The 23,867-nt window shown below is 42.3% G+C and overlaps 1 protein-coding gene across 1 annotated transcript in view; it reads right to left on the bottom strand.

Moving 5' to 3' along the window:
- Positions 1 to 23,270, bottom strand: part of LOC124555756 — a 286,243-nt gene extending 262,973 nt beyond the window's left edge. Inside the window, exon 1 of the mRNA XM_047129779.1 lies at positions 23,151 to 23,270. Within this exon, the coding sequence (XP_046985735.1) occupies positions 23,151 to 23,168 (18 nt within the window). The 5' untranslated portion in view covers positions 23,169 to 23,270. The remainder of the gene's footprint in view (positions 1 to 23,150) is intronic.
- Positions 23,271 to 23,867: the final 597 nt, after the last annotated feature.

The following is a 23,867-nucleotide window of genomic DNA, read 5'->3' as shown; positions in this document are numbered from 1 at the left end:
CGTGCTTGTAATGACAACAATTCGTCCCGGAACACAGTACAGAGCTACATCGCATCCACATCACAACAGATATTCAAAGTGGCCGCCATGGGATGGTGCCATTTCTGGTAACTGTTGCTTCGTCGGGAAAGACGACAGATGACAGAAAATAGATAATTGTGATCGTCTGATGCAAAACCCATTGAGAAAATCCTTCCCGTAGAGGGAAATCCATTTCTGATAATAGTTGTGCTCGTTGCAGGTAGTAGGGATAGTGGCGGTTGTCACGCAGGATACACATAATCGTACTCTGGCTTACACCATGTTGGCGAGCCACTTGCCTGGAGCTTGTACTAGGGTTCGTCTCAATGTCCTGTGGAAACCGGTCCTCCAAATCTGGTGGACGCACAGTCCGCCTCCTCCCAGCACGTTCGCCTGTCTGAAAGGATTCCTGGTCACACAAACGCCCTAAATGGGCTTGAATGCTGTGTGATGTGATTGGGGTCTGTGAGGGTAGCCGTGCTGCCTTTCGACCATTTCCATCTGCTTGGCCGTGTACAAACACCATCTCGGCTTGTTTCCGATATGAATGTCGGATCATTCTGTTGCTTACAGTACGCTACGTCAACCACAGAGCCTGCAACACACAAAGAATACACAGCACGTGGTAAGAGTAACTTTCATTCGTCAGCGCCATCTACCACGGAACTATGCATTTCCTGACACATGTTCGTAAGACCTTTCTTGCTTCATTTCCAGTCAAGAATCCGTCTCTGCAGTTTGTCGATTTTATTAATGTTCACCATGTATTTATCGTGAACAGAAATAGTCCTATGACACTCCCTACGTGTACGCCCGAAGTGACGAAGGTCTGAATAATTCTCTCTGATAAAAAGTACACGCTGCAACCTGTTCAGTAATATCTTATTACTGTGCTGGCCTGAAATTCCGAACATTCGTTGTTTCTTCAGTACGAAATAGTGCTGAACTTTCCCCAACACTTAGTGGAAGTCAAGGAGCATTTAATTATTATGGGCGTCGGTATCAACTGCCTACTGGGTCTCGTGGAAGTACAAATCTTGGTGGATTTCACAAGACTGTTGTTTGTGGAATCCACGTTGCTTCGTGCTAGAAAACGGTAATAATCTGTGTATTTCTGCAATCAATTGGAACGCTTCATTTTTCTAGCGGCCTACGATAGAGCTCCTATAAAAGAATAACAAGATCTTTCTATTAGTTGGTTTTCCACCACGTGGCTGATTTTCACAGCATGTGACGTTTCCACATTTGTGCGAAATTTTGCAGGAAGAATCTTAGTGCCATGTTCCTCAGCGAAACAATTTCTGGATACTACATTTAGTTCGGTATTCCTCCTGTTAGCTTCCATTTCGGTGCCAGTATGACTGGCTAAATGACTTCGATCCGGTTACTAACATAAGGTAAGACTGAAATTCCTTTGGAAACTTTTTAAGGTCGGTAGATGCGACTTCACTTTCTCATTCGTTGGTTGCTTCATGCATATTTCGATTTCTCCTCAGTTTGAGGACCTCGAGTTAGCTGATTTCCAAAAGACTTTGCATACGTTAAAACTTGTGAAGCTCTGTCTGCTTCCTAATCATCTATTATAATCTGGCTGTTCAGTCACAGTTGGTGCTTCCCATCCAACACAACTTTCCTCGATGGATACCTGAGTAAGGCATATAGTGCAATACTCTCGAATGTGGTCCATTTATTCTCAAAACTTCCAGTCTTAAGAGATGAATGATGACTGCTCAGATAATCTACATCTTTATCTTGCCGCACTTTCCGAACAGAATATCTTCTGACATTTCTTATTTTTTTTATTAACAGCTGTAGTCAGTGATGAAGCAACTGGATAGATCATTAATTATTTGTTCTCCGCTGACTGAATCGGTATATTCGGGCATATCTCTTACCAGGAGGTCCGAAACGTTACAGTCCACAGTCATTCCGCCTATCATCGCGATGTATATTATAGTCGGAATGAAAAGTTTGGTTGATTGTCACTTCTGGTTTCAGCCAGCTATCTGTTCATGGTACCATGTGGGTATTAATCCCGTTTATTAAGGAGATTATATCTTAGGATTTCCAAGGACACTTCTCAAGTTAGCGAACATTATTTTGACATCTTCTCTCTCCAATCTGTAATGACTCTGTAAAGTGGGCTGACATTCTCCTTTACCCTAAATCAGTACACTTCATTATAAGCACCGTAGATGAGTTTTTCTGTCCCAGAAGAACTCACATGAGCACGGCATACGTACTCTGCAACCCTAGTAATTGCTTCCTTCGTGTAGGTGGTTCCTCGACTACTGAGGGGATACTACATTTCTCTATAGAATAGGGTCATTCGAGAATTCCGCATTTAATATATTTACAAAATCGGTTAAGTCTCTGGTTTAAGTCCTGCACTTGGCTCCAAACCAAAACAGACCACTTATCGGTCCTAGCAGCGATGCTGATAGCTCGTGACCCATCCCGCGTATGAGTTTAGACGGCCACTTAAGGGGCGGCAGCCGTCATTCGCGCTGACAGTAGCCACGATCTGCACAAAACTTCACGCTTTCTGGGGGAACCTCTTCCACATTATGCGACCACTGACCAACGTACTTAGTGGACCTTTGCCTTCCTTCCTGACCTCTCTGCTGTTTCCCTGAGGCGCTTCATCACCCACCTAGCTTCGAAGCTCCCGTCAGCCAGCAAATCACCCTCTGAATTTGTCCGGGCATTTCAGAGAGATCGTCCCCAGTACTAACAGATGAAGGGTTGGGTTGGGTTGTTTGGGGGAAGAGACCAAACAGCGAGGTCATCGGTCGCATCGGATTAGGGAAGGACGGGGAAGGAAGTCGGCCGTGTCCTTTCAAAGGAACCATCCCGGCATTTGCCTGGAGCAATTTAGGGAAATCACGGAAAACCTAAATCAGGATGGCCGGACGCGGGATTGAACCGTCGTCCTCCCGAATGCGAGTCCAGTGTGCTAACCACTGCGCCACCTCGCTCGGTCTAACAGATGAAGCATCCAATGCTTGTTCGCAAGTACTTTTAGCGATAGCCAATACAGTCTAAGGCGTAAGTGAACTGCCTTGCAGCAAGCAGACACTTTCACCTTCATCCAAGAGCGCAAGATTTGGTATGTAGGACGTCCTGAACTAAGAAGCGTGATAATTAATTTAGAAATCCGCTTTAGTTGTACTAATAGTTATGCTAATTAGTACAACTGAATCTTTATAAATTAGTATCATCCAAGGGATTCACAACTCCGCCACTGTTCACTATTCACACTCGGATGACTATGAACGGGCCAGGTCAAGCGTAGTGGAATGCGCTGCGACAATAGAGATCCCAGGCGACGCTAGAAGCATCAAAGGTGCCACAGCTTTCGCTGCAAGTGCTTCAAAGCCACCGCAGCCCGGGACAGCTGCCTGAAGTCTGCCGACCGTGGCTAACACCGCTCTCTACTGTTTCTGGACAGTGGCCAATTTCCCTGCATCAGTAGGCATCAGGCACAGTACCTGTCCACTTTAATCAGCGTTCACCATCACAGCAAGCAGTATATTACTGTTAAACAACTCCCTCGATTCAGTCTAAATACTGCTGCGACGCTGCTCCTTGTTTTCACTCACTTGTCAAGTTCTGGAGCTTTACCATTAGAAATAGCAGTAATTCAAATTGGATCAAGGGACTGTGGCGGTCTAGCAGCGTAAAACTACGTTACCATGCCTGATAACGCTACTTTAACAATTAAAGAAATAATAAAGTGCTACGCAACAAAGACACTAAATAAATAGCTACTGATCACTGTCGAGCAGAAGTACATAATAAAACGACTTAACTAGGCACTGTATACTAACTTAATACTTCTGTAACTGGTTACTGGTACACCAAATACGCCAAGAATTGGAGCGATAATTGCTGAAATGTACTGTTAACATATAGTAGTCAAGTATGAAATCAACAAACTAAGAAGTTTTGCTGCTGCAGGATTCTGATCATGCCCAGGAAGGGAACTTTAATTGCTTAAAATTATTACGAACGCTCAGTATGAACATTGTTTAAAAAATTTTCTCAGTCACTTCATTTTCAACACAATGAACTTTATGGCTACATGTCGATTTGAAGATGAAATGGATGTCATGTAAAGGGAATCTTCAAAGCTACGAGTAAAAAAGCAAAAATGGTTTCAATAACTTGATGATTACTTTACAGTTAGTTGTCAAAACTTAACTATTAGACTGTAGAAAGCTTGTCAGACGTAGAGTAACTTAGGTTTGGCCCATGGACATAACTGAGTGAAAGATATTTTCAACTATTCCGCATTACCTTATACAGTCAAGGGACAGGACACACACTGTTGTGTTACGTTTACACTGGGATACATGTGTCGCAACATGTATGAGCGTAATGTCAGCTTGACATATCGCGATACACCATCTCATACGAAAGTTCATCCAAGCTGCATGCTGAGTTTCCCTCGTATACAAAGCGCACATTAATTTTGTATACAACGTTTGAGCGATATGATCGACAATTCGCAGAAGTTGCGCATGCGCAGTACAATCCTAGGCGCCGTCTCACCACGTTTGTTTAAAAATAGTTTTCTATGGAATCCATTGTTGTATTCGTTGTGTTTATTGGGTTTTCCTCTCTTCATCCAAAACGGCAAGCGCACCAGCAAATAAAAAAGTAAAGTCTTGGGAAGCTATTACGAGTTACGAACACCTTTTCATCACCGGACCCACTGATACAAATCACCAGACGCAAACGTGCCCTCACACATGTATGACTTGCAAGCAGCGTGCTTCTACAACTCGCGATACATGTCCTGGAGATTCGTACATATGTTGCTCATACTTATGCCGATAGAGATCCTACACTGCTGGCCACAGTAAATACCACACCAAGAAAGACAAGAGGTGGCACAACAAAATTTATTTTGTAGATAACATGTTGACCAAGTATCAAATGATTACGTTTACAGACGTCTGTGACATGTGGTTCCTGCCAGAATCAGTAGCCAGAGTAGGCGCCATTGTTGGAGATCACCGCTGCCACACGTCTCGGCATTGAGTCAAAGAGACGTTGGATGTGTTCCTGGGGTACAGCAGCCCAAGCAGCTTCCACACGTTGCCAAAGATTATCTGGTGTGGCAGCTGGGGATGTAATCTGGGTCACTCGTTGAGCAACCATGAACCACATGTTTTCTATCGGCGAAAGATCCGGAGAGCGAGCCAGCCAGGGAAGCACTTCAATCTGGTTATTGACGAAGAACCTTTGGACAATGCGTGCCACGTGTGATCGCGCATTATCCTGTTGAAATATGGCTGTGGCCGAGCCCTGAAGGTAAGGAAGGACAAATGGCTCCAGCACCTCGGATATGTAGCGCCGGCTATTTAAAGTGCCGGCAATGCGTACTAGAGGCGTGCGAGAGTAATATCCAATACCGCCCCATACCATAATACCCGGTGCAAGACCAGTGTGGCGGTGCATAATGCAGCTGTCCAGCATCCTCTCTCCACGGTGTTTCCACACTCGAATCCGACCATCGTGGTGCTGCAGACAGAAGCGTGCCTCGTCAGTAAAGACAACGTCATTCCATTCTGCCGTCCACATCCGTATGTCATCACACCATTGGCGACGGAGACGTCTGTGGTTCTGCGTCAATGGTAGACGAAGCAATGGACGTCTTGCGGACAGACCACTCTGCTGTAAACGGCGTCGAATGGTACGCACAGACACTGGATGATGCGTTACAGACGCAATGTGCTGTGCTATGGTTCGGGATGTCCCTGAGCGATCCGTCACTGCCATGCGCACAATTTGCCTATCAGCACATGCAGTGGTGCACCGAGGTGAATGCGATCGACCACGCCGGTCCGTCGTACCCTCCTGCATCCAACGGCCACATATCCGTATTACAGTTGTTTGGTTTCGTCCAACACGACTAGCGATTTCTCTGTATGATAATACACAATCTCGGTAAGCCACTATCCTTCTTCCGTCGAACACGGATACTTGATCAAACGATGTTCGCTGTTGTCCACGAGGCATAACTGATCGTCTTGTGTAACAACCACAAGGTAAACACACGTGCCGAACGTACACTCGTCGAAATCGCCAAGCCTTAAATGGCGCTATGAGGTGACGCCACAGGCGCGCGTGATGTGCGTCTGAACTGAAATTCTAATCAGTTGCATATCTCATCGCTGCAAACCCATGGTGTAAATTTCACTTGATTCGGATGCTTCCTTCAGGGTGTTGCATTTACGGTGGCCAGCAGTGTAGATGTAAACATACATTTACAACGAGAATATACACTGGTGAGTCAAAGAATTATGATCACTTTACACCGTGAGACAGAATCCAGCCTGCTGCCGTTCCACGCACGTGATGCACTCAGAAAACTACATAACTGAAGTAGAGACGACTGGGGAATCATTCAAGCAGAAATACGGTCCGCAAATTGGGGTATACACTGATATAAATGACATTAACAAAAGGGAGACTGTTATGACCTAGAGTGTGGGAACGAGCATCTTTGGAATGGTGAAACTGGTCAGCTGTGTATTTTCCACTGTCGGGAGAATCTTTGCGAAGTGCTTGAGGGACGGAAAAACCACGAGTAGGCTACAATGTGCTGCACGTTCACGCCGTATCCCAGAACATGGAGGTCGGAGGCTTAGTCGCTCTGTAAAATAGGGTAGGCGGCTGGCTGCAGCAAGTCTTCCGACAGAACACATTTCTGGTGCAGGTACGAGTGTCTGGGGCACCCCGTTTGGTGCAGAATTCTGAACATGGGGCTCCGCAGCAGATGGTCTCTGATTGTTCCCATGTTGACCCAACGTCTTCATCAGGTACGATTTTAGTAGGAACTTGATCATCGAACTTGACCATTGGATCAATGGAAACGTGTCATGTGGTCGGATAGATCACGTTTCTTGCAACGGCAGGTCGATGCTCTTGTACGGCCATCCCATCATTCAACCTGCTCCAGCCCTGGGAATCAAGCGGGTGGGGACCGTATTACGGTATCGGAGACATTCACCTGGCATCTATGAGACCTATGCTGGTAATCGAATGTACCATGACAGCTGTGGACTACATAAGTATTATTGCGGACCACCTGCATGCGTTCATGCTTGATGTCTTTCCCGATGGCGATGGCATCTTTCAGCAACATAAATGACCGTGGTTTGAGGAATATGATAAAGAATTCACGCTGACGTCATAGCCACCACATTCGTCTGATATGAACAGTACGGAACAGGCCTGGGACGCTATTGGTCGCCAGCTCTGGAATGGCGTGGCCTTGCAGGTGTTCTGCATTCCAAAAGTGGATCAACACTCTATTAAATAGATGGTAATAATTTTTGGGCTTATCAGTGTATTATGATTTGCTTCTTTACTGAAAATGTGTGTGTTTTTGAAACGTAGATTGATGTGTACAAAAAGTGCTGAAATGTTACAACAGTATTTAGAACAGACATACAAGACATTTGGTTGGAGTGTGAGAGACTCCACCACACATAGTTAAACTCTCAATCACAGCTTTAACAGCTACGCAAGGAATATGATAGGAGAAATGTCTTAGGATACAGGAAATACTAGGAGCGTACTGTATAACTGTAAGCAAATTTTAACGCGCTTTTGAGTTTTAACCAGGATCTCCGGTGAGATCGGACTCTTTCGCGCCATATTACGAGGCGTTCAGATACTTCATTTTACGTAGTTTATGACGCCTCTTGTATTTGGGTGGCCTGTCGACACTTGGCCATCACTAAATTCCCAAGGTTGACGTGGGCTGCAGGATAAATTGACGTGCAGCCAGTTTCTTCGAAGAAGACGCAAGAAAATTTTGTTAATCATGGCATTATTCGAATTAGGAACTTCATCACTTCAGTGCTAGACACACTGCGAACAGAGAGCTTCTGACTACTGCCATTAAAGCCGAAACCATGTTTAGAGATTACAAAACATCGTTTCGGAAACGTCGCTTACTTGCTGAAGTCGTCGAGTATCTACTAACACAAGCAATACCTATTTACCGTGGCTACTCCCTTAAGCGAAAAAGTATCTTTAAACCCTCACGTCTCTTTATTTCATATGATAAAATAAAAACTACCATCCGGGTCTTTTGGAAGAAGATCGTCTCTCTCCCTGATACCCAGGCGTTGGGGCGAACGTAATGTAGCAGTCCTAACGTAATGTGTCGCAGCAACTAATTTAACCATTAAATATCCTCAGGGGCAATTCCCTCAGCTACACAATAAGACCAGATCATATAGTGTCCTACGAATGTCTGATTTTTCCTAGCACCGTACGTTGGTTCTTTGTCCAGAGAGTCACCGACGCCAACTGCTTTTCTCACATTGTGTAAAATCGTAGCCCTTTACCTGTCCACAATGCGTACGTTATGCGTAACGGGCTAGCAAAGATGGCACAGAAATTTTCCACAGCAGGCCGAGTTCGTTCTCGGGATTTACAGTTATAGGCCCGTATATAGGGCAGCAGAAACTGATCAGAACCACACCTGCGTCTGTAAACAGCAGGCTAGTTCCCATCTCACCTCTGAAACAACAGACAAGCCGTCAAAACTGGAAAATACACAGACGAAAATGTAAACGAATCACGCGTGGATGGTGTACCCGAGTTTCTATCCCGCTTTAAGTTTAGTAATGATGTAGCAACAAGTAATAAGTTCCGGTCGCAAAAATAACGTAAAGCTTAGCTTCGAGATAAAGCGGAGTCTGGATCATCGTGGAATGGGTGTTAGAAAAGTATGAAACACAAGAATTAACCACCTGTACTCCCACTATCGTCATTTCGAGTGTAGGGAGACGGATTATAGCTACACCGATAGGGGAGACAAAGACTGTGGGCAGATGTGATCCTTTAGGAGGATTATGGTTGCTCGGAAGTCGAATTATAACTGGAATCGCATCAAGTAATAACTGTTTTCCACGCTAGGATCGATTACCAACATTTTCTGTTACACAAATCAGAGGAAGCTAAAGATACACTAGAGGCAACAAGTTTATCAGTAATTTTGTTTCGATAAATTGGTACCTATCAAAAAGGATGGGATTACTAATCTATGAGGGCTGTCAAATGCTAGGCCATCCCTAGTAAGCGACACAAGGCGGATTCACTCAAGCCACGCGGAAGGTAGGCTATTGCTAAGGGTTCAGCTGTATAGCCACTAAAACTGCAAAGTAGTTACAGCCACATAGAGTCGCTAATTTTGACACTGAAAATCTAAGTGGGCCCATACGTAAATTGGCTGATGTACCCAAACGTTTCTACGTCTTTAGTAGATTAACTGAATACGGAAGTAACCTAGGGACATGCCGACATTAGCTGAAGTAAGTGTCCCTTGTCTACGTTTCACAAATACAATTTGGAGAAAATACGAAGGCTTGGTTCTGTGATAGCTTGACACGAAACTATCTGCCTATCCTGAAGCTCTGTTACTAATTAGCGGAATCATAATAAGTATATGGCTAGCACGTAAGAGGGACGACAATGTCACGGATTCCTAAGTTACTGAAAGTACACTAATGCTAGATTACGAATCTTTGATTTTACGAACATAAATGTACTCATAATCCTCAACACGTTTTCAAGAACCACCTGACATATAGCAGTGATGGAAATACCGTTCAGACATATTTGATCTCTTTTATGAAACATGATTTTGCCATTGTTACCAACACCATGGTTAATACGTCTAACAACCTCACGCTACAACGCAAATTACTCATTAGAGACGCAAAGAGAAAAGAATACCATTAATAAAGCCACACCAAAGTTCAAACGAAAACCACGTGATGTAAAATGAGAAATTAGGAAGCAGCATTGCGTGATAAAATTGCGTTTACACCTAATACCACTCCCCATATTTGATCTACTTGGTCATTATTTATTTTTTTATAACTACACTGGTTAAGGAATCCTTGGCATCAACAGGGCAGAACGCCGATGTAGAGACAAGCAAATATGGCTATAGCCAGGACATATAAAAAAGAAAATACAAGAGAAGAACACACTTCTAATAAATGAAAAGCCAATAATAATGAATGACTAACTTTTTGAGTGTAAGGGATATATTTACGAAACTATTAATAATCTCATTATCTTGAACGCAAGTATACCTCACTGTATAGCTCTTGCATTGTGTAGTCATCATATAACACAATTTTTAAGGAATAGCTTTGTGGTAGAAAGCTATGCTTTTATGTGTTTAGGCAGATTTACTGCAGTGCTCAGACCACCGCGTAAATGCCTCCTGTAAATGACACCTTCCTAAAATTAATCAATATGCACGTAGATGTCCATTATGAATTGTTCATAAAAATATATTTCATTAGTTTAGTCATGTAGGTTAGATTTACAGTCTCTAACTGTACTGAAATAAATCAATAATAGTAGAAAATGATGCAGCGTCCCGTAAGATAAGGTCAGTGAAAGAAAATGCTTCCTTAAATATAGGCTTACGAGAAATGGTTCTGGACAAATGCGACAATTTTATATCTAGAATGCTGAGAGAAGTCATTTTAAATATTATATTGTTAGATTCACATTGACTGCTTGGAATAAAGTTAATAAATGCATAATGTAACCAGTTTACTCTTGACAAAAATACAAGAGTTTACCAGTGATCAATCGTCATACACTTAGGGACAATAAGTATAGGAGCACAACGTACGAAATTCCTTACAAGTAGTCCAATTCAAAACGATTTAGTTCTTGAACATGAAGGAGCTTTGTACTTTTAGTATTACTACTGTATTGTGACAAAAATCCTTCCACCACAGGGGAATGATAATATTTGTCAATCAAATCTGAAAGTTTGAACTACTTAGAGGAGACGTTACAGATGAAAACTAGTATGCTACTATAACGTAAAACGCAATGACCTAGCTCCTAGCTTGCGAGACAGGAATGTGAACCACACTCAGATCTAACGGATTAATGACCAGCCGGCCGCAGTGGCCAAGTGGTTCTAGGCGCTACAGTCTGGAACTGCGCGACCGCTATGTTCGCAGGTTCGAATCCTGCCTCGGGCATGGATGTTTGTGATGTCCTTAGGTTAGTTAGGTTTAAGTAGTTCTAAGTTCTAGGGGACTGATGACCTCAGAAGTTAAGTCCCATAGTGCTCAGAGCCATTTGAATCATTTGATTAATGACCGGCCAGATTGAGGGTGGTTTTTAAGCAGTTTCCCACGGTCGTATAGGCAAATGCTGGGTAGGTTCCCAAATTCTGTCTCATAGACTACACAAACAGTGTAAATACAATAACACGCCGAACGAAGTATGAACGGTTCAGAGACAGACTGTGCACACGACTTCCTGCACTTATTTTACCTAGACGACAGAGATCAAAAGGCGGACTTACCCACGAAGATAAATTATAAAAGTACAGTTTGAAAAAACCTGAAAAAACAGACCATGTACAAGACGGAATAACGCCAAGCAAAAGAGAGATGATTACATTTGAAAACCAGTGCACATTGAACTGCACCTTTCACATTCTTGAATGCTTGTTCACGGCATAAAATAATAAATGTTGACTCTCACGTAACTGAAATGACCTTCTCGACATCCTGTAGTAGTAGTTTAGTGCTGTCACCTAAAACAGCCGCAGCCACAGTGCAGGCCATGTTTCTTGTTGGAACGTTGCCAGGCACACAGCCACGGGAAGGATGTGAAGTCAGACACTGGTTATGAGCTTTGCTTTTAGCGCCGTCCCTGTTGCAGAGACAGGCAGCAACGCAGTAGTCTTGTTTACTCTTTTAAACAGTCTACGCTGTCCCCTAAATTGTTCTTCCTCTTGGCATTCGATATTTCTGCCAGATTGATAACTCAATACAGAGGAAATGTGTGCTGAAAACTAATAACTGTTAGAAAGCAATGTGGCATAGCTCACCTGCTGCGTGGACTAGCATTGTTGGTATTACTAAATTACTCAGTTCCAAGGGGGTAGTAGCGATGCTGTGAGTACCAAGTATCTGCGTAAATTAAAGGCGCACAGAGATTTAGGTAGAGCCTTACTATCAATTAAACATGATGACATGGAATTTCCGATAGTTACTGAAATATACATTGAGACAAAAGAAGTAACGTAATAGCGAGATGTACTTATACTGATGGTGGTGGTATCTGGTATACAAGGTTTTAAAGGGTAGTGCATTGGTGGCGCTGTCATTTGCACTCAGCTGATTCATGTGAAAAGGCGTACGACGTGATTATGGCCGCACGGCGGGAATTAACTGATTTTTAACCCCGAATGGTTGTTGGAGCTATACGCACGGGGTATTCCATTTGCGAAATCGTTAGGAAAGTCTATATTCCGAGATTCACAGTGTCAAGAGTTTGCCGATAATACCAAATTTCATTCATTACCTCTCACCGCCGACAACGCAGTGGACGACGGCATTCACACTCAGTGCTAACAGACAGGCAACACTGCGTGAAATAACTACAGAAATCAACGTAAGACGTACGAAGAGCGTGTCCGTTAGGACAGTGTGGCGAAATTAGGTGTTAACCGGCTATAGCAGTAGACAATCGACGTGAGTGCGTTTGCTAATAGCACGACATCGCCTGCAGCGCATCTCTTACGCTCTTGACAGTATCGCTAGGACGCTTGACTACTAGTAAACTGTGACCTGGTAAGATGAGTCCCGATTTCACTCTATAAGAGCTGATGGTATGGTTCGAGGTTGACGCAGACCCCAAGAACCATGGACCCAAGATGTCAACAAGGTACTGTTCAAGCTGATGGTGACTCCATAATGGTGTGGGCTGTAATTACTTAGAATGGACTGGGTTCCCTGGTCCAATCGAACTGATCATTGACTGGAAATTTTTATATTCGGCTACTTAGAGACTATTCGCAGCCATTCATGGACTTCATGTTCCCAAACAATGATGGAATTTCTTTTTTTGGATGACAGTGCACCATGTCACCGAGCCACAATTCTTCACTACTAGATTAAAGAACACTCTAGACAACTGGAGTGAAACATTCGGCTGCCCAGATCCTCCGACTCGAGATGAATCCTATCGAAAATTAATTAAACAGAATCGAGAGGCAACTTTGTGCACAAAATGTTGCACCAGCAACCATTTCGCAATTATGGATGGGTATACAGGCAGCTGCCGGCCGGTGTGGCCGTGCGGTTCTAGGCGCATCAGTCTGGAACCGCGTGACCGCTACGGTCGCCGGTTCGAATCCTGCCTCGGACATGGATGTGTGTGATGTCCTTAGGTTAGTTAGGTTTTAAGTAGTTCTAAATTCTAGGGGACTGATGACCACAGATGTTAAGTCCCATAATGCTCAGAGCCATTTGAACCATAGAGGCAGCATAGCTCAATATTTCTGCAGCGGACTTCCAACGACTTGTCGAGTCTATGCCACATCGAGCTCCTGCACTACGCCGGGCAAAAGGAGATCCGATAAGATATTAGGAGGTGTCCCATAACCTTTGTCACCTCAGTGTATTCCTGCTCAAACGGAAGTGTAGAAAAAAAAGATAAATTTGGAAATCAAATTAAAATGTAGGGAGAAGATATAAAAACTGTAACGTTTTTTAATGATTACGTTAATTGTGTAAGAGATAGTAAAGGACTGAGACGATCATTTTAAATGAATGGAAGGCCTCTTGAAAAGTGGTTATAAGAAGTTTGTGGGTATTGAGTTAGAAAATGAAACACTAAAGGTAGATGAGTTTTTCTAGTTGTATAACAAAGTAACTGACGATGGCTGAAGCAGAGAGAAAACAAAACGCAGACTGGTAACTGAGAAAACACATTTTCTGTAAATGAGAAATTTCTTAAATTCGAATATAAATTTAAATGTTCGAATGTCTTTTCTCAAGGTATTTATCTGGAGTTCTGACTTGTACGTAGCTGAAGAAGCGCGATAAACGAGTCAGACAGGAAATGAATATTATCTTTCGTAATATGGTGCAGCGGAAAGATGCTGAAGATTCAATGGTTACATACTATATTAACAAAGAGATACTGATTCAAACTGAGGAGAAAATAAAATTTATGACACAACTGGGTTAAAAGAAGGGTTCATTTGATAGGACACATCATGAGGCATCAAGGAATATTCAAATTGGAAATGAACGTAAGTGTGAGGTGTGAAAGTTATATACGGAGACCAGGACTTGTTTACACTAAGCAGGTTGAAATGCGCGTATGTTGCAGTAGTTATGGCGAGATGCAAATAATGGAAATGCCGTTCCAATGTAATATGACTCCGGTGTGTGACACTAGAAGCTGTCCTTGATTTCAGTAAATGCATTTTTGTGATCTTCTAAAGGTGGATTATTTAATCAACACACGAATAAACGTTCGTCGTGGATGTTTACGTTGTCAAGGGGTGAATTAATGAATGTAAAATTAGAGGGGGGAACTTGTCTATGATTTTGCGATTTTTAAACGATGAGGACTCCAGTCAAGACATGAATACACGTTCGCAAGTGAATGTGCGCGTCATCAAGTGGTGGATTTCTGAAAGGGAAAACAGAATACAGAGCGTGCCTCCTGGTGGCTGCGACATTGGCAATTTGCTAACTTTCCAACAAATATTTGTGAAGTATATTTTATTTTATAAATCTTCAGTAATAAATCACAAATTGTGTACTATATAATCTTCTTTATTCTAGCATTATCTTCTGATGAATGGGCTCTTTTTTTAACTTTATTATTTGGCCCTCTTTTTATTTTGATTTTTCTTCCACATGTATTCCCTTAATCACAGTCATTTGTTACCCTAATGGATGACAATTTAGTGCTTGCCTCCTGTTGGCTGTAGGTGACCCTAATGTTTTGCTTATCTCCCAACAAACAATTGTGAAGAATAATTTATTTTACATATCTTCGGTAATAAATCAAATATCTTCTACCATATACCCTCGTTGTCCTGGCCTTGATCCGTGATGATGGGATTCGCCTCTTCTACTTTATTATTTAGCCTTCTTTTACTTTCACTTTTCTCCCGCATGTGCTTCCTAAAATCACAGTTGTTTGTTACCCTAAAGGATGAGAGTTTAGTGCGCCATCTGTCTAACCATCGCGTGTGTTACTGTACTTCAAAAATTTTCGTCTGAGGCAGAAGCTAGGTGCAAGACTGGGATTTGTCTAAAAAAGTATGGCAAATCTCCTAAACACCATACCTGATCCAGTCAGTGTACCATATCTACTCTCGTTTATCATGTGTGCGAATTCGATCCGGGTTTAGCTCACATTTTTGTCTCGTAACTTAGAACACTGAGGACTGCACTATACGAACAGGTAAGTATACTGGTTAGAAGATTAGTTACCGCCAGGAGATGTCAGGCTAAAATCGTTTAACACCGCCGCTAACCACGCTGATGGCCTCCGTTCACCGAGAAACACAGACCTCAAGTCCACAAGTTTATTTAGGCACGGCAAGTCTAAGTGAAGCCATTGACGGATGAGTAGCTATATAGGTACTGAATCGCGGGACTGTTGACCGCTGAATTTCGTCTACCGCTTCAAATAGCCTCGGACATATTCTAAGGGATTAAGATCGACTGATTTAGCGAGCCAATCAAGGTGCGGCAGGTTGCCTGAAAGTCCGTCAAACGAGAAATGTATCGGTGCAGGCCTGTGTACATGGCTGTCATCTTGGGAGACAGGAGGGTTCACAGCATACTCACCGTGAATCTGTAGAAAAAAGGATAAAAATTGGTCATTGAGAATACTAAAATAAACATCCCGTTTTATATTAACAGTGACGTGAATGAGTGGGTCAAAGTCATGATACGAAAAACTACCGAAAAGCATAACAGACGTACGTACTGCTTGAAATATATCCTCCACACACAGCAAGTCAAAAGTTTCACTAGACCGCAAGTTCACTCGAGGTCCTGCACCATTTGAAGAGGTTAAATCGCGACTCGGTGGACCACAATACAGGCATCCGAATATTCACTGTCCAGTCTCTGTGTTCTTTGGCCCACTGCAGGCGTGCTGATTTATGTACCGGCGTTAGCAATAGCCTTTTGCGGGGTACCCGGTTCCAAATGTTGATTACATGCAGTTCTCTTTACAATGTTCGTTCGTAAACAGGTTCAGAAACATCTTGATTCACTTATAGTTGCAATTCCTGACACGTTTGAAACCGATTCTCATTGACAAGGAGTGTAACTCGTCTCCGTTCCCTGTCGGATATTTTCTTTTTACGACTACTGTTTCAAGGTCTTGTAACTTCGCTGCGAGAACATTCCTCGTTGATACATTGGATAGTGCGCGTCCATACACCAATAAATCGGGCGACTTCATTCACAGTGTGCTAAAGGGCACATCCAAACACGACAGCTTCTATCTGCCTTCCTGTCACGTTTACACGTTAACCAAGCGCCTTGCGCTGATCCCACTCAACGAAATGGCGCATACACACCACTTCACAGCCTTCACTTCCGTCAAAACTGCAGTGTCACGTGTCATCTTTGTAGCAATTGTTCGCCGTCTACAGTGCTCCAGAGTGACCAGGGTATTCCTTTAGAGACCGAACTAATATTTTGTCGTGTAAGATTAGTACGAATGTACTACATATTACTGTAAAAGGAAGGCAGTTCTGCGTTTGGATTAATGGTGTAGTATTCCTACACACTTTCAAACGACTTTAAAAGTATGTAAATAACGAACATGTTAACAATGAGGTACCTGCCAAAACCTTGGGAGAATATCTATGCGGGAAGGAAAATTACTAGCTAAAAGAGGAAGAGAATGTGCATGAGAAAGAGAAAGAGAGAGACGTCAACATCAACGGTGAAACGCTGTAGTGACCACTATGGATATACGAAGTAATGTGTGAACAATGACTTGTATGTTGTGTGCTCAGGGCGAGTAACTACTTACAGCAATGAGTGACTGAAAACATTTACAGTAGTGCCAAGACTTTGCGAAAACTGACCCAACAAATTAAGGTTTGAATATGAGTTCGTTTTAGTCTTTCTCTGGCACGGCTCCCATTCTAGGAAATACCGGTAAGGTGAGCAGCACGACGGTGTTGGAGGGCACATACAACTTACTGCGGGGGCGGTAGTTCACCGCACGTTCTCATAGTCATTTGAAGAGGTACTTTTTTATCTTAATTCGAATGCACCCGTTGCACATATTAATCTCTGTAAAAAATAGAGTGAATGGGTCGTAGAGAGCAGTACTTATGACTGTCCACAGAGCTATAAACAGGTTGTTTTGTAGGTTATTTAATTGCCGTTTGGTATTATTTTTTATGTTTACTGGGTGCAGCTAGAGCGTGTGTTGAGGAATATATGTGTGATACGAAATTATACAGAGAAATTAGTATTATTATTATTGTTATTATTGAGAATGGTATTGCTGTTGTCTTTCGTTCCGTTGCTTGGTTTGTTAAACTTATTTACCACTGAAATTCATATTCCTTTGTTTCAACGTGATACTTCTTAGTTTATAATGTACTCGGGTTACTTCTTTGATATGGTGTGCACATACACGACTTATAGGATTTAATTTTTTCACAAAGCATGGGATTTATTAAATGAATGTCTTGTATAGTTTACTCAAAGTTATCATTACTGCTTAAAAATCAGGGCCGAATAATTAATAATAATGATAATAATATTTCCACTCGACTAGTGACCTAGAGCAATCCCTTCTATTGGATGCCGCTTCAGTGACTCAGCTCTCAAGTGTCTTTAGAGTGTAACTGTTTAGGGCAGGCGACCAACGAATGAATAAGAAATGTAATTACTGATGACAATTAGAGAGACGCAAGGATATAATACCCGGAACCAGTACATTGTCAACTATTCTCAGTCAGAAACAACTTAGCCGTAAGTTCCCATTTGATGAACAGGTCGCGATCAACAATTTCAAATAGCATTAATACGACAGACAATGCATAGAGAACTTGGTTTAAGCACTGTATATTGGCAAATATTACTGCACGAAAGTGCCAGTCATCCCCTTTTCGATCAACTGTTTGTGCTATAAGTTTCTTCCACCCCTAGGGTTCGAGCCGCCTGCCTTCGGATCGACTGTAACCGCACTAGCTCTGTTTAAACAGAGGCGATATACCGTAATGAAAATCGTATTATTACTATCAAAATTGTGACAGTAGCGAATATTCTACGCAGTGTTACATTTAATGAAATTCTAAAATCCAGGCTCCACCATCAGGGACTGAGGACCAAGAAATTCCGACCAACTGCTGTCTTGTGTTCTGTTTATGAAGTCTTCTTGATTAAAAATCAGTACAGTAAGCAGAACGTGTGGTTAGCACTCCCCTCTCTCAATTCATAACGACTTTTCGAAACAAGAGCTGCTATTTCTCCTCGAACGGTTTTATCATATTTCTTCACAGGGTTAAATGCGTCCAGTTCCACTCATGCCGCTATGGAGAAGTCCTTGGCAGACCTTGAGTTGGGATTTCCGCGTCGTAGATACACGGTGATCGGCCAGCTACAGGACGGACTTACGAAAATCCCCATATCATAGCTTCGTGACTGCTTTTCTGTCACTGAATGCAAATTTCCGAAAATATTTAAACTACTTTTGTGTCGATGACGTTAAATACAACTTTTCTTTCGTTAATACCCCCAAACATTTATAATCCAAAATTACTTCCACTCCAGTTATTTAACGTAGTCATTTTTGCCTCCTTGCACTGACGTTTGCTGATAGTGTGTAATTCAACTCCCACTTTTTGCTTCTAGTACCGAATAAATTAAGTGGGACATTAAAACACGAACACAAGACCTACCTGGATAGCCGAGCGCGTTAACACGACGCCTCCGCCATTCATATAGGAACATAGCCCAGGATCGACTCTTCCTGGTGGATTTACGACGAGGGTCTCTGTACAGGCCAGCATGAATGTGATTTTTAGGGCGTTTCCGAAATCCGTCGAGGTAACTATTGGGTTCTTTCCCACGTCCCGCCTCAAATACACGATTTGTAAACATTCAGAACACGAGCTCACACTTGAACATGTGCTTTGCTCTAAATGCAGACGGAAGTGGCACACGAATTCCGTCCCGGGGGCAGGAGTGGCGTCAGGTAGGGTATCCGGCTACTCATCGTCACTAAGCATGCTTCAAACCTTACAACAATACCGACCTCGCAATCGAACGGGCTAAGACAAAGGTGAAGAAGAAGAGTAAAACAAAAATAAAACAAAACCAGGTAAGCAATAGTTTAGTTCAAATACCAATAGATCTCGCTAATTATGAAGTGTAAGTAGTATTAGTTCTTGATGTTCAAATTTTACAAAAGTTAAAATTCTCTCACTCATTTATCTTTTACAACGCTTTGTTTCAAATAATGTTGTGATGTAAAAGAATGAACGAAGTCATTAAAGATCTACAGCACATGAGCCAAAGAACGACAGTCACGCCTGGTTTTCGTCGTACTTAGTCGTTAAATTTGTACTCGTGAGACGCTTCCCGTTAATGGCTTGAACTGAAATACAAATAATGGCACGAACTCAAAAGAAAACACGATGTCACATTCGCAGAACATGGCTGTTGCCGCTGAGCGAAGTACTATGTCATCAGAGGACGTTGTGAGACTTTACGTTTTACGTAGAAAACGGAGAGGATTCGAGCAGTGGTAAAACTCTGTACACTTAAGGTGAAGGAAATGGGTGCAAATACTCGTAGCTTATGCTGATTCATGGTTTCTATTGTTTTCTCATAAACCAAATTACGGTAGCGGCTACGGTTCTTCCAGCTATGTCACGACTAATTTCTTTCCACATTTAGTAGAACTCCTCCGTAAAACAATATTGCTCATTTCTGTGGCCGCCATTACCTTAACAATTCTAGACTCTGGCTAAAACCACAATCGTGTTCTATGTGTTGTCTCTGTTAAATAAAAGTAGCTCTGCAGTTTCGTAGAGGACAAAGAGTAAGGTAGTGTTTCTGATGATCTGTCAGATGGAAGAGGACGTTAAGTCTTTCATGGTAAGTACAGGGTCTTATATTTAAACTTCCACTCCCTGAGGGGGACTCACGAAAAATGAGTGATCGTAGGTCAATGAAACTTTGTGGAAAGATTTGTAAGGACCTGCTAAAGAGAAACAACGAATAAACCATTGAAAGTAAAACCTATTAACTTTCACATGAGAGGGAAGCACATTCATTAGTTGTGTATCAGATTAAAAATGTTGCACAGTGTGGCCACCATCTGCATCAACGACAGCCTCCAGCCGCACTACGAATAGGATATCGCAGTTGTTCGCAGCACTTTTCGGACTGTGTACCATGAAATGTTTAACTGCATGACACGGCCCATGCAGTGTTTGAAGATCACACATTGCGTCCAGCATTCTCAGCCATGTCAACAGGAACGTCTTCAGATATTTGTGGTGCAACTGCCCGTCAGCTTCTCCCATGAACACTTCACAAACCGTCAGCTGATTCAAACCTCCGAATCACGTTCTTCTACCTCGATTCTGAAAGAGGAACTCTCCGTATTCCTTTAACGCGTCGACAATCGTAAAGAGAGCAACGCTATTGCTGTTGTTTTGATAAAATAGCTCTCCTCACCTTGTCCAGATCCATGTTAACTGCCTGCAAACTTAATGCACACTGATGATTGTCTTCCAATCCAACGTCGCCCTACCAATACCAGCGCCCAGGGACGACTTTAACAGTACTAGCAACGCAAATCCTGCAGCGCCAGTCTGAACATCATTCCTGTAAAGTTATGTACCCATACGGTAAATAGCTTTCAGTCTACACTGCATGGAGTGGGGAAAGTTTAATTATAACCACACTGTAGATAACTTACACCATCGTTCCTTGCAGTAGTACCTTAATTCTACTAATTTCCCGTTAAAAATTGTTACAGGCTATAGTATAGATCTATTTTAAATTTGTCGCTCTCGATCGAGTGAGGTCGTGCAGTGGTAAAGGCACTAGACTGGCTTTTGTAAAGAGCGAAGTCAAGACACAGTCCAGGCTTAGCGATTTAGAGTTATCCTGGTTTTCTTAAATCTGTAAACAGAAAATCTGGAACTGTGCCTTTGAAAAGGGTACTGTCGATTTCCTCTCATAACCTTGCATCAGACGAGTTTTTGGCACATTTGAATGACCTTGTTGATGGATATTTGACCCTGATTTTCTTTCTTTCTTTGAACCAGGTTTTCCATCAATTTAGGATTGAATTTTAGGGTAAATGTGAGATGTAGTATCTAATAATCCCTATCGCCTTCAGATTTATGGAAACTGACTTTCAATGGGTAAAAATGCGTCAACGATATTACTTGTAAGTCAGATACTAGATTGTTTGAGTTATGAATTGACGTTGTATCTGTCTTCTGATAGTTAAGGACTCTATGAGTGTTAGTCTAGGAGCGAATGGCAAAGAAGAATTCTAACCAATGTTCCATTGATATAAAGACTATGGGCAGTTTTCCCGTTGAAGCAAAATCAAGAACTAATACAGATTTTGTGCCGTACTAGGTTGACTCGTAATTGAAAATGTTTTCAGTTCATTCAAAGTTCGTCGTAGGCACTCTGACTCGTGTAGCCTTTGCAGATTATTGGGTTTCGCGTAACATCTGAAAGGAATGCAATATTTATAATATCAAGAATAAAAATCTACAACGCTGTCTCAGGTTTAAATCTCGAGTGGGCTAGGGCTTAACAAATGGGAGATACTAGTTTTTGACAGAATGTATTCACTAGGCTTTTTATCAGTTATAAAGATAGTAATCCTGTTTGATACATTTCAAAAATTGTCAGATGAAAGTTCTCCTTCAACCCCGAGAAGGACTCAGTACTGAGAGTGACATTACGCAGACTCTGTTCTTGTTTTAGAGAGTTAGAACGCATCGATGTAAGCAGGGATATGCATAATCAGTTTCCTGCAGTTCATCGATACCAACCTCTAAATTTAATTTACAATCAAAACTTTGGAAGAATTTGTGAGCAAGATAGTAAAGATTAATCAGAAATTGTATATAGTAATTTACGACTCATCCCGTCAAAAGACTTAGAAATTTAGGTTCTAAACTCTTATTATACGGAAGCGAACTTAAGAAATCGAATCAAACGGCATAATATCTTATAGAGAACTATTTGGTTTTTTTGTGAATTGCTGAGAACAATCTATTAGTGAATACTGCCAACGAGATAAAAAGTTCTGTCTTCGGATCTAGTTCATGAGTAACTACCATTTATATCAGTACAATGGATTAAAGCATAATTTATGTATGTTGTGCGTTAGAGGAATTTGAAACTTAACTTAGATAAAGTCTGAGTGAAGACAGTCGAATAAACAGCCATTCCACGAAGTCGATAGTAAAACCATCATTCTCTTACCAATTTAAGTTGTTGTCACTGTCAACACAGATTTTACACTAGTACATTTACTGTGCATTTCGACTGATATGCATTCGAAATTTAAGCAGTTCGTGATTTAAGCTGAACTGTCTAAATTTCATTTTCATTCACGTAGGCAGCATGTGAGACACGTAACTGTGACACGAGTAGTTTTTACTGACACATTACATATTTAAGTTTTTATTTATATTCTAATTTTCAATTGAACAGACACAACTTAAATGACTGTTTATTGTTGGACTGTAAAATGAACTGTTATTCCATTAATCCTCACCCATAAAAACATGTAACAGTTGGACGTACCATCTTAATAAACGGCTACGAACATGGGTTTTATTTTGAGAGCTGGACCTACAGTGAGCAAACGATTACTGCGTATTTTACAACGCTTAATATACATTAGTAAGGATAGTTTTCGTTTTACAGAGTTTTGCATACTGAATGAAAAACTGACTTCTCAGTTTGTTTATCTGCGTTTTTCTTCGGTGAAAGGTAATCAGTTGTGATAATCAATGAAAATATCAGATACGCTCCCAGGGTGTTATAGTGATAAGAATCACGACAATAGATCCATAACGTATTACTACGCTGCGGTGATGCATATTACACTATAGTTTTATTACGTTATTTCATTCCACTTCTCACGGTCTGTCTTCCGACGACTCTGCTGCTCCTCTCTAAAATTAGCTATCCTCCACAGTGAGCGCCCGTCTGAAGAAGTTAGATGCCGCCGTAGCATGTTACTTGCAGGAGCGCGCAGCTGCGACCTTGAGGTGGCGTTACCTTGAGCGCGACGTCCATGGCAGTGGCAGTGGCAGCGGCGTCGGCGGTCGAGAGCTGGCAGCTTGCGCCAGAGCAGCGGCCACTTGTACGCAATTAGGTCAGCCGCACCGCCTTATAGCGCGCGCGCCGCCGGATCCGGCCAATGGCGCGCCGGGTCACGGACATCCGCTAGCTCGCGGAAGTCCCCCCAACGCCAGCGCCCCTCCTAAAAACTCCGCTCTCCTCTGCTTATTCTCAGTGGCCGAGGCCCCGGCGTGAACGACGCTTCGTACCAGATCCCAGCAGTCGTCACGCCCGTATGTCACCTCTTTCCGTGCCAAGTAAAAATGTCTGACCAACAAGAAAGGAATCAGTACAGTTCCGCCTGTATTATCGGGTCTAAGTATTCCGCTGAAGTAGATCTTACCTACAGCGAGTCTGAATGATTTTTTTAATGATATTTCAGATTTCGTTTTGAGTGGCACACATTCGGACTGACAAATGAAACACAGGGTTTATTTTTTTTTTTTACCTGCTAATATGGTAATGTAAATCACATATAGTACAACGAGTTTTTCAGCTGTTATAATATCTACATTAAAACACGCTGTAACCAACCGTAGTATTAATATCTGTTACACCTAAACGTCTTGCCGGCCGGTGTGGCCGAGAGGTTCTAGGCCGTTTCAGTCTGGAACCACGCGACCGCTACGGTCGCAGGTTCGAATCCTGCCTCGG

The sequence above is a fragment of the Schistocerca americana genome, chromosome X (genome assembly GCF_021461395.2).
Source record: "Schistocerca americana isolate TAMUIC-IGC-003095 chromosome X, iqSchAmer2.1, whole genome shotgun sequence".
Lineage (NCBI taxonomy): Eukaryota > Metazoa > Arthropoda > Insecta > Orthoptera > Acrididae > Schistocerca > Schistocerca americana.
Note: the sequence above shows the minus strand (reverse complement) of the source record. Positions and strands in the feature narration are given on the sequence as shown.